This window comes from Gigantopelta aegis, chromosome 11 (genome assembly GCF_016097555.1).
Source record: "Gigantopelta aegis isolate Gae_Host chromosome 11, Gae_host_genome, whole genome shotgun sequence".
NCBI lineage: Eukaryota > Metazoa > Mollusca > Gastropoda > Neomphalida > Peltospiridae > Gigantopelta > Gigantopelta aegis.
The window spans coordinates 14,240,097-14,254,127 of NC_054709.1; the positions used below are offsets into that span (position 1 = coordinate 14,240,097).

Here is a 14,031-nt window from a genome sequence, read left to right on the forward strand (position 1 = left end):
ATATCTTAAACTATGTGGATAATAAACAGTTATATGTTCTGGTATCTGAGCCAGATTAAATGTAGATTATATTTCAAGGCAACATTTGAAATCACTACTATTGATAAACAAAGAAATTATTATTGATACATCTGTTTTCCATGATCCATGCTCATGCCATGTCAAAAACCACACTGTGACACACATGGTAAACTCTCCTTTGACTGGTTTTAAATTGTTGTCTTGTTCTCATATATATGTATATGTGTATATGTATGAGTATGAGTATGAGTATGAGTATGAGTATGAGTATGAGTATGAGTATGAGTATGAGTATGAGTATGTGTATGTGTATATATATATATATGTATATATATCGTTAAAAAGTGTATGTTTTTCTCTACATGACAGGCTTGTTTCTTGAGAGAGTTGAATTGCTCTCACTCATCAGATGTAGATTTAATTACACCGTCAACGGAAAGCTGATGACGTAATGGACTCTGTGACGTCGAGGTTACGTCACTATGCAGGTCTATAGGTGATGTGTGGTATGCGCACAGAAGGTATTTGCGTCTGTGTCGACATGCTGATACGAGTTCATTCTTGGAGTTTAGTGTGCTGCTTTCAGGTTTATACATTATGAACAGTTTTTCCTTCAGGCAGAGGTTACATCTTTTGCTCGCTGGAGAGTATGATTTTGCTTTGGATAAAATTTTCCACTTAATAGTGTATGGGGTGAATCTATCCTTCAGTGTCCAAATGTACTGACTTAGCGCTGTTGCGTTCTTCTGTGTTGCGTTTTGAAAACTGCTCGTGTGCGCGGTATATCTCGTCTTAAATGTGTTCTCGGTCAAACCAACGTATGTTTCTTGCTTGTTGTTATCGAGTGTATTAACGGTAGCTTGATATATTACTCCTTTCTGCAAGCATTTGCCCTCAAGTGGACATTCAGCTCTTCGTCTACAGATGCATTCTTTGGGGGGAACGGCGTCTTTGTCTCTGTGTTGTTGAAGTAGAGTTTTGTTATGCGCTGAAATTATTTTCCCAACATTAGGCATGCAGCTATAGCTAATTTTAACGGTGTTTCGATTTATAATTTTGTGGAGAGGGTTGCTTTTGGGAAAGCACTCATCGAGTAATCTGAGGAACTGGTGACCTACATTGGTTTTCACGTTGGAACTATATGGTGGGTTGTACCAGGTGATGTTTCTATTGCGATTGTTTCTGCGTCTGTTGTTTTCTGCTGTTGGGGTGTATTTGAGGTTATAGTTATATCCGCTCTTGAGTAAGGCTTCCTTATATGGGCGTTTCGCTTCTTCAAAGATGCACTCATTCGAAGATATATCAGAAAGCCTTTTATTTATTGTTTTTGGTATACTGCGGATAATATTTGGAGGGTGGTTGCTCTTGTTGTGGATGTATAAAGGTGTGTTGTTTGGTTTCATATAGGGTTTGACTGAGCTCTTTTCAAGATCTAGAGATATGTCTAAGTAATCTACAGACTCACTGAATGCAGCTAGGCCATCGTCGCGATATAGTCCTATATTGTTGCCGTATTTGGCTTGCAGTTCTGAAAGAAGAAAGAGCCCGACTATTTCACAAATTTCTGCTCCATCATAACTACCCATAGTTACATCAAACCATGATTGTTTGCCTCTTTTGCACCACGCCTTGCTGTTGTTATATATGTATATATATATGTATATGTATATGTGTATGTCTATATGTGTATGTATGTGTATGTGTATGTGTGTGTGTGTGTATATGTGTGTGTGTGTGTGTGTGTGTGTGTGTGTATGTGTATGTGTATGTGTATGTGTGTATGTGTATGTGTATATGTGTATGTGTATGTGTATGTACATGTACATGTACATGTAGATGTATATGTATTATGTATATGTATATATATATAAAAATTCTAGTCTTTGAATATTGAAGAGTTCATTTTCAAAACTTTCCAAATGGCTGTAGACCCATTTACATAATTTTGAGAAAAACATGATTTTGTTATCCAACATGATGTAGTGTGTATCATACAAAGCACAATCATAACGTCCAGGCTACTGATTTTCGAAGGTTACACATGTATCTTAGGGAATTTTGACTGCAACTTTGCAAAACTTTTTTGTTGTTGTCTTGTTTTAACCTTTAAGTGCACTGATTGAGATCCACTCCTTGTTGTATTAAAATGTTATTTATGCAATGTTCCTTGTGCATATTTTTAACCAAATTGTTATTTTAATGCAGAATTTTTAATATTTTTTTTTAAAATATAAAATTGATATAGCCTTTATTGGAAGTGAAAACATACGTAATGTCATATCCAGGTCTTTAGATCTCACTAATTTGTGCACACCACGCTTTTTGTCTGTTCTGAGCACACCAAGGTCTTTTGAGTGTACTATAGGAATGTTAATATTAGGTAAAGAGTTGTACATATACAGAAATGCATTTCAAGTTGTTTTAATCTAATTACAGTTAACATTCCATTGATTTTTGTGTGAATAGTTTTTAAGTTAGCTTCTTTGTACTTATTTTGGGCTTGCTTATTTTGGACACACCCTTCATCTTTGGTGCAATCTAAAGCCAAGATATCCTGATATTTGACTGCAACTTGGCAAAACGTTTTTACCTTTAAATGCAGTGGTAGAGATCCATTCCTTGTCACAATATAAATATTAATCCCCTATAGGTTTCATATCCATCCTTTCATCTGTCCATTTGTCTGGGCCAGTGCTTATAAAACTTAGTCTAAAGTCCAGACTTTAACGTAATGCTATTTCAATGACGTTGCCATGACGTTAAAGTCTGGACTTTATTAAAGTCTAGACTTTAAGGTTTATAAGCACGGGGCGGCACCTGTTCATCCCGCTGTCCCACATATAGTTTTTCGGATGTATTATTTTTTCAATGCCTTGAGATATTGAGCTGAAATGTTTTTGTATAGCTTTATCATGTACTGTTACAGATCAAATTTGACTTCAATGGCGAATTACTCATTTTTGACAGAGTTATGGGCCTTGAACTTAGGAGATGTAAAAAACCAAAATTTAAGACGTTTTTTCAGCGGGCCTGGAGATATTAAGCTGAAATGTTAGTTTTTTTGTATAGCTTTATCATGTACTGTTACAGATCAAGTTTGACTTTCATGGCGAATTACCCAATTTTGACAGAGTTATGGGTCTTGAACTTAGGAGATGTGAAAAAAACCCCGCATTTAGGACTTTTTTTCAGCAGGCCTTGAGATATTGAGCTGAAATTTTGTGTATAGCTTTATCATGTACTGTTACAGATTGAATTTGACTTTCATTAAACTTAGGAGATTTAAAAAGTTGTTTTCTGGACTTTTGTTTTGCAATGCCTGTTACTAATCAAGTTTATCTTTTTTGGTGATTTACCTACTTTTTACAAAGGTACATGTATGTCCCTTAAATTTAGGAGATACAAAAAAAAAATTGGTTTAGTAGGGAACGTGAAGAGTTTAGGTGCAAAACACGATATATCCATTTTTTTCATTTTCAGTAAAAGTGATTTTTTTAATTGGCGTATATTGCGTTTTGATTTTTTTTTTAAAACGGGATTTACCCAATACAATTTCATACGGATCAATCACGTTTTGCAGCAAATCAGCGGGCCTACGATTAGCCCCTACTGACATACAATAATGGCTTTAACTAAAGAAAGAAAGAAAATGGTTTATATCGCGTTTTGCACCTGAACTCTTCATGTGTTGTTTTAGCAGTACTCTCATAAGGCTTGTTTATCCTGCAGTCACTGTATACATTGGCAAAATATGATGACTAGATAAATCTCTATATTGTCAGTCACGGACCAAAAATATAGGTCATGTGACATAAGCCAGACTTGACTAGTGTTTTAGACTAAATTTTCTATAAAAATACTCTTTAAATCATTTGTTTAAGTACAGCAAATACAAATAACTTTTAGTTTTGCGATAACAATACAAAACTTGTATATTTATTATGAATTAGAGTTTAGAAACGCTTTTTAAATGTGACAGAATGTAGCTAGTGTTTTACAAAAAATGACGTCATGTATCTTGTATGACGCCATACGGCAAAAGCCTTGCTAGGTTGACGATACTCTATTTGTGTACACAAAAATGGAATAAATAATGATTTTCCTGTAGGATTGCAGGATAAAAGAAATAACTGGTTACTGTTTTAAGATATTGGCTTTATCCTATTTAGGTTGAATGGCGAATGCAGCAAGACTCTGCTGATCTGCATTCGCCATTCTAACCTTCACAGGATAAAGCCGATATCTTAAAACAGTAACCAGTTATTCCCTATTTATCCGATGTTCCTATATATGTAGGTGCCCAACTTGGTGGAGATGGCATCCTGGGTGAGAAGATTCAGTCTGTGAAGAGGTTTTGTGTTTCGTGGTTTGCCAACCGTCGGGAGGTGCTAGCACCGCGCTCCATCCGAGGTTTGGGCAAGCTGGCCAGTCGCGGAGACAAAAAGGTCAAATGATTTTTGATTTACAAAAAATATATATTATTAGTTGAGTTTTTAATATAATTTTTGCCTGATGATTTTTTTTTTTTTTAAACTGAGTTTTTAATGTATTTTTTGCTTATGTGCAAAGTATGGATGGATAAGTAATTTGTTAAAATATTATTATAAAATTATTAGTATTTATAATTTAGATCAGTTTCTCACAAACCATAAGTCTTAGGTCAGTAAAACTTGGTTTATAGTTGCACCTACATGGGTGTTCATCACAGGTCAGTAAAACTTGGTTTATAGTTGCACCTACATGGGTGTTCATCACAGGTCACTGAAACTTGGTTTATAGTTGCACCTACATGGGTGTTCATCACAGGTCAGTGAAACTTGGTTTATAGTTGCACCTACATGGGTGTTCATCACAGGTCAGTGAAACTTGGTTTATAGTTACACCTACATGGGTGTTCATCACAGGTCAGTAAAACTTGGTTTATAGTTGCACCTACATGGGTGTTCATCACAGGTCAGTAAAACTTGGTTTATAATTGCACCTACATGGGTGTTCATCACAGGTCAGTAAAACTTGGTTTATAGTTGCACCTACATGGGTGTTCATCACAGGTCAGTGAAACTTGGTTTATAGTTGCACCTACATGGGTGTTCATCACAGGTCAGTGAAACTTGGTTTATAGTTGCACCTACATGGGTGTTCATCACAGGTCAATGAAACTTGGTTTATAGTTGCACCTACATGGGTGTTCATCACAGTTCAGTAAAACTTGGTTTATAGTTGCACCTACATGGGTGTTCATCACAGGTCAGTAAAACTTGGTTTATAGTTGCACCTACATGGGTGTTCATCACAGTTCAGTGAAACTTGGTTTATAGTTGCACCTACATGGGTGTTCATCACAGGTCAGTGAAACTTGGTTTATAGTTACACCTACATGGGTGTTCATCACAGGTCAGTGAAACTTGGTTTATAGTTGCACCTACATGGGTGTTCATCACAGTTCAGTGAAACATGGTTTATAGTTGCACCTACATGGGTGTTCATCACAGGTCAGTGAAACTTGGTTTATAGTTACACCTACATGGGTGTTCATCACAGGTCAGTAAAACTTGGTTTATAGTTGCACCTACATGGGTGTTCATCACAGGTCAGTAAAACTTGGTTTATAATTGCACCTACATGGGTGTTCATCACAGGTCAGTAAAACTTGGTTTATAGTTGCACCTACATGGGTGTTCATCACAGGTCAGTAAAACTTGGTTTATAATTGCACCTACATGGGTGTTCATCACAGGTCAGTAAAACTTGGTTTATAGTTGCACCTACATGGGTGTTCATCACAGGTCAATGAAACTTGGTTTATAGTTACACCTACATGGGTGTTCATCACAGTTCAGTGAAACTTGGTTTATAGTTGCACCTACATGGGTGTTCACCGAAAACATTTACGGTAGGCGACACATTTAATTCTGTGGAATTGTTTTGATTTTTTTTTTTTTTTAGATTATCTCGATACTTGAGATGTCGGTGGACCAGGCTACGAGCATCCTGATGATTCTTATGTTGATCATCGGTTCAGTTCTCTTCATGGGAATTGGGGCCATACAGGTATGTCATTGGATGATACCATTTATATCCAGTTTAGTGTTTAAGTTTATGCTGATGACAAGAAGACATGGGGATGGGGGAGGGAGGGAGAGGAAGATGGAGAGAGGGGAATGAGATGGAGGGAGGGAAAGAGAAAGAAAGATAGGGAGGGAGGAAGGGAGAGAAGGGAAAGAATGGAGAGAGAGAGGGAAAAAAAGGATGGAGAGAGAGGTGGAAAAGATAGAGAGAGAGAAATGAGAGAGAGCGGGGAAAGGATGGTAAGAGAATGAGAGGAAGAAATGGGTAGAGAGAGTGGTGGAAAAGATGGAGATTGAGAAATCGGAGGAAAAGGAGAGAGAGGAATCAGAGGGGGAAAGATGTATGGTGAGAGAGAGAGAGAGGCAGAGACAGAGAGAGAGAGAGAGAGAGAGAGAGAGAGAGAGAGAGAGAGAGAGAGAGAGAGAAATGCTGCCACATAGATTACTCCATTCTGAATAAAAAAGGCAAATATAATTTATGTACACTGCCCCAGGACAGTACAGTACATACCACAAGAGCTGGGCGGTATACTATATATACATTTTGGTATCATTTCAATACTGATTTATCATTTCGAGCAAATTTCAAAATACCCAGATTACAGTATTGAAAACATTTTCCTGTCATTTAGTAGAGCTCTAACAATATATCTGACGAATGCAAAATGGGTTAGGTATAGATCAGATGAGAGTCTTGTGTATGGAATTTAATTTTATTTAGATGAAATCAATGGGTGAGCCTTAAATCAGTCATGTATTTAAAGCTGAGTATGCCGAAAATACTGCTCAATATTGATATCGGTATTAGTATTGTGTCAATCGCCCAGCTCTACATACATGTACCACAAACTTTGATGTATTGGACATCTTTATGGAAATGCATATATACATATGTACATGAAATCATATATCAATAGATTTGTTTATGTACATGCTTTCTGTTTTACATGGATGCAAATCTTTTGATGACATTAGTTCTTTATTCATCTCATTTTAACATTCAGATACACAAAGAAAGCATGCACCTGGTTTCCATGACGAGTAATCTTCTCAACAATACCGTGAATCCAGAGATAAGTCAGTGAGTATCAGACTATTATTACCCATATGGTTAAAAATATCTTGATACATATCAAAGTGATATGTCCCACTGGGACGTAACACTTCGACGTCATTATTGATTGACGCACTACAACCTTACATGAAGGTCAACCAAACCCGTTGAGTGATATAAATTAAGATAGAATATGGGTAATAAATAAGATATTAAATATGCTACCATTTCATTTCATTAATTTCAACTTATTTTCGTGCTTATATCCAATTAAGGTTCAAGCACACTGCGCCAGTATATTAATTGAACGTGTTTATTAACATTATTTCGTTTTAAATTCAAGTACGGTTTTTTGCATGTTTTCGTTTTCGTGAACAATCCTGTTTTTGAGTATCCTCTCTCTTCATATAAAACTTCGTCTGGAAAACATAGATGTGGTCCTTATTGGCGTGGTGGCAGCGTTTGTAATCTACGCCTTTTTGTAATCCTGGGCACACACCTCGGCTATCTGGGCCCATATGAAATGATTAGTAATTACTGTTTAATGTTTTAAAATTGTGTAGTGATCTCCGATTCTTGAGTAGCAGATCGCAATGTGATTCTGAACTAAACGCTCCCTGAATTAGGCTAATGATTGTTTGTTTGTTTTGTTTTGTTTTGTATAATGACACCACTAGAGCACATTGATTTATTAATCATCGGCTATTGGATGTCAAACATTTGGTAATTTTGACATATAGTCGTTGAGAGGAAACCTGCTACATTTTACCATTAATAGCAAAGGATCTTTTATATGCACCATCCCACAGACAGTATAGCACACACCACAGCCTTTGATATACCAGTCGTGGTGCACTGGTTGGAATGAGAAATAGCCCAATAGGCCCACCAATGGGGATCGATCCTAGACCGACCGTGCATCAAGTGGGCACTTTACCACTGAGCTACGTTGTAAGAAACGACTGATAGTTGATTTTTTAAAGTCATGCACTGTACCTATTTACTCATTATTTATATTTATTTCTTTTTTAGGTGGTTACCAAATGGTGAAGACATGCAGAATGCAATGGACTCGATTGCGGGAAATGCGTACCTATACGGACGGGACTGGATAGCATCCATGGTAATAGTTTTAGACAGAATACTGTACAGTATTTTAAGATGACCAGTATAGATAAATAAACAAGGGTTTGGTTTTTTTTTATCCCCCTGCTCCCTTTCCTTTCTCTCCTTTCAATTCCATCTCATTTCTTCCCAATCTGGCAACTCCTCCTACATGTATCTTTTAACTTCTTTTACTGTCCACCTCCACATCCCAGTTCTTGTCTCTCTAACCATGACACATGCTTTTTCTATAGACATTACCTGTCCTCAAACAAGTGCACCTCCCCCCCACGCAAGTGGTCTGGTCCGAACATCCCAACAGCCAATGGGATGGCCTAAATTCTTCTACTGCATACTGCTCTCTAGTTCCGGTCACATGACTGTAACTTCCTTCTTTTTCTCTTCGCTAAAGGGTCTGGACGTCCTTTTGCTTGGCTCTGTTTGGAGTCAACTTTTATAAGACCTTTGGTTTTGTATTAGTGTTTGGGTGAAATGTTTTTCACCTTCGTTTTCATTAGCTTTCGTATGTTCTTTTCGCGTATTTCACTTGACTTCCAAGCGTTTAATTACATGAAATGTTGTTTATATTGCCGGTTGTCGTGTCGGACGCCATTTGCAAAATGGCGTCTGTGTTGACTGGCTTTGTGTTTGGGTGAAATGTTTTTCACCTTAATTTTCGTTAGCTTTCGTTAGCTTTCATATGTCTTTCGCGTATTTCGCTTGACTTGCCAAGTGTTAATTACATGAAATGTTGTTATATCGCCGGTTGTCGTGTCGGACGCCATTTGCAAAATGGCGTCTTTATTTACCGGCTTTGTATTTGTGTTATGGTTGGTTTTTCTTTCTTTTCACAGATTGAAAAATTACTATTATCATATCTGATAATGTTCAGGCGACTAGTTCGAGCGTGTTACGCTGCAAGAAGTTAGCCGGCGGCGACCCAGGTTGTCGTGTTCGTGTGGCCTCACTTCTAGATGCGACCTTTGTGTGGGCTTGTCTGATGTCGAGTTCGCGGCTTACCTGAAGGTGGTGTCAGCGAGGACCAAGAAGGTGGAATCTTCGAGGACCAAGAAGGTGGAATCTTCGCCTTCGATTGCTGACTCCGTGGCGGAAGAGTTACGTTCAATTCTACCGACCATGCTGGAAGAAACAATGGCGTCAATGGCGACCTTACCTAAATCGGCGAGTTCGGGGTCAGGTCCGGTTCCAGTCCCCTCTTCAGGGGGTGCGGCTTCTTCAGCTCCACCGTTACTTAAGACTTCGGATGACAGGCCTGCGGTCTCTACGCAGCCCTCTAAGAAGCCGGCTCATTCAGATAGACGCTCCACGGATTCCAAGGCTCACCGATCTTCGGCGGGGAAGTCCCCTTCGGCGCATCGGAGCCGGGACCGTAGCCGTTCTAATACGTCTTGCCGATCCACATCCTTTACCGCTGCCAGACTGGGATCATCTGTTGCTGCATCCCACGTCAAGACTATACCATCCACGTCCGCAGTTGTTCCAACTGCACGCGTGGACTTTATCGCCAAGAGTTTGAGAAAGAAAGGTTTTTCTTCACAGTCTACGGCGGCCATTTTGAAAGCGCACAGATCATCTACTACTGTGGCTTACAACGTCAGATGGCTTTGCTTTCACCGAGGGTGTGTCCCGGCAAAACCTCAAACCTCAGACGATCCAAGATACTTCGTCTTGCTGGGTTTTTGGCTGTATCTGCGGACCACTTTACGATTAAAGGGGTCTACCATCGCTGGGTACGTTTCGGTCATCGCTACTGTTCGTGATGTCGCTACTGGAACGAAGTTATCGGGTATTCCTGAGATCCATAAGATGATCAAAGGGTTTCGCCTCTGATGATCAAGTACACCGGTTTCGGCCACCAAGATGGGACCTGAATCTGGTGTTACGAGCGTTATCGACCGCACCTTATGAGCCGATCGAATCCTCTTCCCTGCAAGACTTGATGCGGAAGACGGTGTTTTTACTCGGTGCGTATTTTGCCACGGCTGCCCGTGTCTCAGAACTCCATGCTCTTGATGTAGACTTGGTACGTTTTCACCAAGATCGGCGTGCAGTCAACTTGGGGTTACTCATGAACTGATTTTGTTGCAAAGAATCAGTTACCAGACCAAGCGCCTCGTTCGTATGTTGTGCAGGCCCTCTCCTCTATCGTTGGTCCGGCGGCTGGACGTTGAGGACTTGGCGTTGTGCCCTGTCAGAGCCCTGCACCAGTACATCGAGAGGACCAGATCTTTTCGACAACATCGCAAAAGACTTTTCCTTTCCTGTAACCAGAGTCGGTTGAGGGATCTTACCAAGAACACGGTGGCCACCTGGATTCGGTCTTCTATCCTGACCGCCTATCAGAAGGAGGGTTTACCTGCTCCGTCTGCTTCTAATCCGCATGAACTCCGTGCCTTGGCTGCCACGATGTCCCTGCACTGCAACACACCCATTCAGCACATTATCACTGGTTGGTTCTGGGCTACGGACTCCATCTTCGCCAACTATTATCTGAGGGATGTCTCCACAGAAGACGTTGAGGGGTTCCATCATCTGGGTCCGGTTGTTGCTGCACAGACTCTGTTGAATACAAGCCGTCCTCGTCGCCGTTGATGTCTGTCTGATTCTGGGCTGCATTCCGGAAGTTATCCAGTTGCCATCACGTGGTACGGGGGTTTTACCGTCACCGTTTTCCTATGGTTCATTGCGGCTTATCAACTCACTGACGTTTACTGTTGTTACCGCCAGAGTTCGTGACCGATGCTGTCTAGATGGTCTCTGCTGCTGTTTCGCACTGGGTGGTGTGACGGCCGTGGATTTTAGCCGGTTGCTGTTTTGCGTTGCTTCACTTCCAGGTATATTGGGCATGTAGCGTAGCGAGTTGCTACGCTGTCTTGGCTCTTGCCTGTATCACGGGGTCGCTGTTTCCGATGTCTTGATTCCTGAATCACTCTATTACTGTTTCATGAAGTATCATTGCAAGAGTAATTTTGACGTCGGCGCAACATTTTATGCTTAGAGGTCGCGGTATCTAGTTTGTTTCTGAATCCATGCATTCAGTACAATAACGCAGATTTGCTGATCCGGTTACCAGTCACCTTGCAGTCCAGTCCCTGTTGGTGGCTGTGGTTTCCAGATGAAGCCGATCTACACATCAACCTGTTGGAGATGTTGTCAGTTACGTCATCTTTCATTGGCGAGAGATGCTGTCAGGCGCCTCTCTCATGGTAGCCACAGACAGTACTACCGCGGTGGCTTATATCAACCGTCAGGGCGGAACCCACTCCAGCAGTCTGCTGCAGTTGACTTATCGTCTCTACAAGCTGGTTGACGAGATTCCGTTGCAACTTCGGGCTCGCCATATTCCAGGGGTTTCCAATGTACTAGTCGACACACTGTCTCGGCCGTCGTCTCCACAGCCGACGGAATGGATGCTCCATCCCGAAGCGTTTCGATGGGTGTGCGACAGACTTTGGACACCAAACATCGATCTCTTCGCCACACGATTCAACCATCAGCTGAGGGTTTACGTGTCTCCGGTGCTGGATCCCGAAGCTCTGGATTTCGACGCCTTGGCCATCAGCTGGGAACAGATGGACGCGTACGCTTTTCCTCCACGAATCCTCCTTCCAAGGGTGCTTCAGAGGTTTCAGCTGTACCATTGTCGCCTGTTACTCATTGCTCCAATGTGGCCATCCAGGATGTGGTATCCAGATCTAATACGTCTTGCCGATCCACATCCTTTACCGCTGCCAGACTGGGATCATCTGTTGCTGCATCCCACGTCAAGACTATACCATCCACGTCCGCAGTTGTTCCAACTGCACGCGTGGACTTTATCGCCAAGAGTTTGAGAAAGAAAGGTTTTTCTTCACAGTCTACGGCGGCCATTTTGAAAGCGCACAGATCATCTACTACTGTGGCTTACAACGTCAGATGGCTTTGCTTTCACCGAGGGTGTGTCCGGCAAAACCTCAAACCTCAGACGATCCAGATACTTTGTCTTGCTGGGTTTTTGGCTGTATCTGCGGACCACTTTACGATTAAAGGGGTCTACCATCGCTGGGTACGTTTCGGTCATCGCTACTGTTCGTGATGTCGCTACTGGAACGAAGTTATCGGGTATTCCTGAGATCCATAAGATGATCAAAGGGTTTCGCCTTGATGATCAAGTACACCGGTTTCGGCCACCAAGATGGGACCTGAATCTGGTGTTACGAGCGTTATCGACCGCACCTTATGAGCCGATCGAATCCTCTTCCCTGCAAGACTTGATGCGGAAGACGGTGTTTTTACTCGGTTTTGCCACGGCTGCCCGTGTCTCAGAACTCCATGCTCTTGATGTAGACTTGGTACGTTTTCACCAAGATCGGCGTGCAGTCAACTTGGGGTTACTCATGAACTTTGTTGCAAAGAATCAGTTACCAGACCAAGCGCCTCGTTCGTATGTTGTGCAGGCCCTCTCCTCTATCGTTGGTCCGGCGGACGTTGAGGACTTGGCGTTGTGCCCTGTCAGAGCCCTGCACCAGTACATCGAGAGGACCAGATCTTTTCGACAACATCGCAAAAGACTTTTCCTTTCCTGTAACCAGAGTCGGTTGAGGGATCTTACCAAGAACACGGTGGCCACCTGGATCCGGTCTTCTATCCTGACCGCCTATCAGAAGGAGGGTTTACCTGCTCCGTCTGCTTCTAATCCGCATGAACTCCGTGCCTTGGCTGCCACGATGTCCCTGCACTGCAACACACCCATTCAGCACATTATCACTGGTTGGTTCTGGGCTACGGACTCCATCTTCGCCAACTATTATCTGAGGGATGTCTCCACAGAAGACGTTGAGGGGTTCCATCATCTGGGTCCGGTTGTTGCTGCACAGACTCTGTTGAATACAAGCCGTCCTCGTCGCCGTTGATGTCTGTCTGATTCTGGGCTGCATACCGAGATGTCCATCGAATCGACAGATGAGGATTGCTTAGACTTTTGTTCTTTTGCACAGTTCACGTACTGGTGCCGGAACTTTTGTCTCGATAACCTTTACCCTGCACTGCATGTGGTTATTGGTTGTCGTTATTGAACTAACAGATCTTTGGTGTACTAGACAGAAAACACTCGGGGGTCTTGTTTTGTTCAATGTTCTGACGGATGCACCTCATTAGGTTGTCGCTTGTTATTGAAAAACTATAACACTTCAATACGTGAGGGTTACCTAACACCTGCATCCCTGGTGGCTACGTCTTCCCACCCTGTCAGAACCAGCATGAGATGTGGCTTCCGCCTCCTGGTCCATGTGTTCTAGGAGCCGTACCTGCCACTGCTGACGGATGCCACCATTCTGGTTGTTGTTACTAACATCACCTGCATTGGTCTGTGACGGGCATCCCTAGGATGAGGACTTACCAAGGTTGGCCTTATTCTTCCACTAGTCAGCCTCTTTCCGGTTGGGGAGTTATCACAAGCATCTACGGATCTCGGCACCCACCACCATCTGTTGAATGCTGCACTTGTTTGAGGACAGGTAATGTCTATAGAAATGGAGAAAACTTGAGTGTTTTCTCTTTTATAGATACATTACCTGTCCTCAAGATTCATCCCGCCCGGGCCTCCCCGCTTCCTGTTCTCCGTGCGATGCGCTCAGGGAAAAAGAAGGAAGTTACAGTCATGTGACCGGAACTAGAGAGCAGTATGCAGTAGAAGAATTTAGGCCATCCCATTGGCTGTTGGGATGTTCGGACCAGACCACTTGCGTGGGGGGGAGGTGCACTTGTTTGAGGACAGGTAATGTA

At 41.9% G+C, this 14,031-nt stretch overlaps 1 protein-coding gene across 1 annotated transcript in view; it reads left to right on the plus strand.

Annotated features, from left to right (window-relative positions):
- LOC121385035 (transmembrane protein 245-like) overlaps positions 1–14,031 on the plus strand; it is a 61,014-nt gene that overhangs the window by 11,331 nt on the left and 35,652 nt on the right. The window contains exons 6-9 of the mRNA XM_041515571.1: positions 4,318–4,466; positions 5,968–6,072; positions 7,094–7,170; positions 8,176–8,266. Coding sequence (XP_041371505.1) covers positions 4,318–4,466; positions 5,968–6,072; positions 7,094–7,170; positions 8,176–8,266 — 422 coding nt within the window. The remainder of the gene's footprint in view (positions 1–4,317; positions 4,467–5,967; positions 6,073–7,093; positions 7,171–8,175; positions 8,267–14,031) is intronic.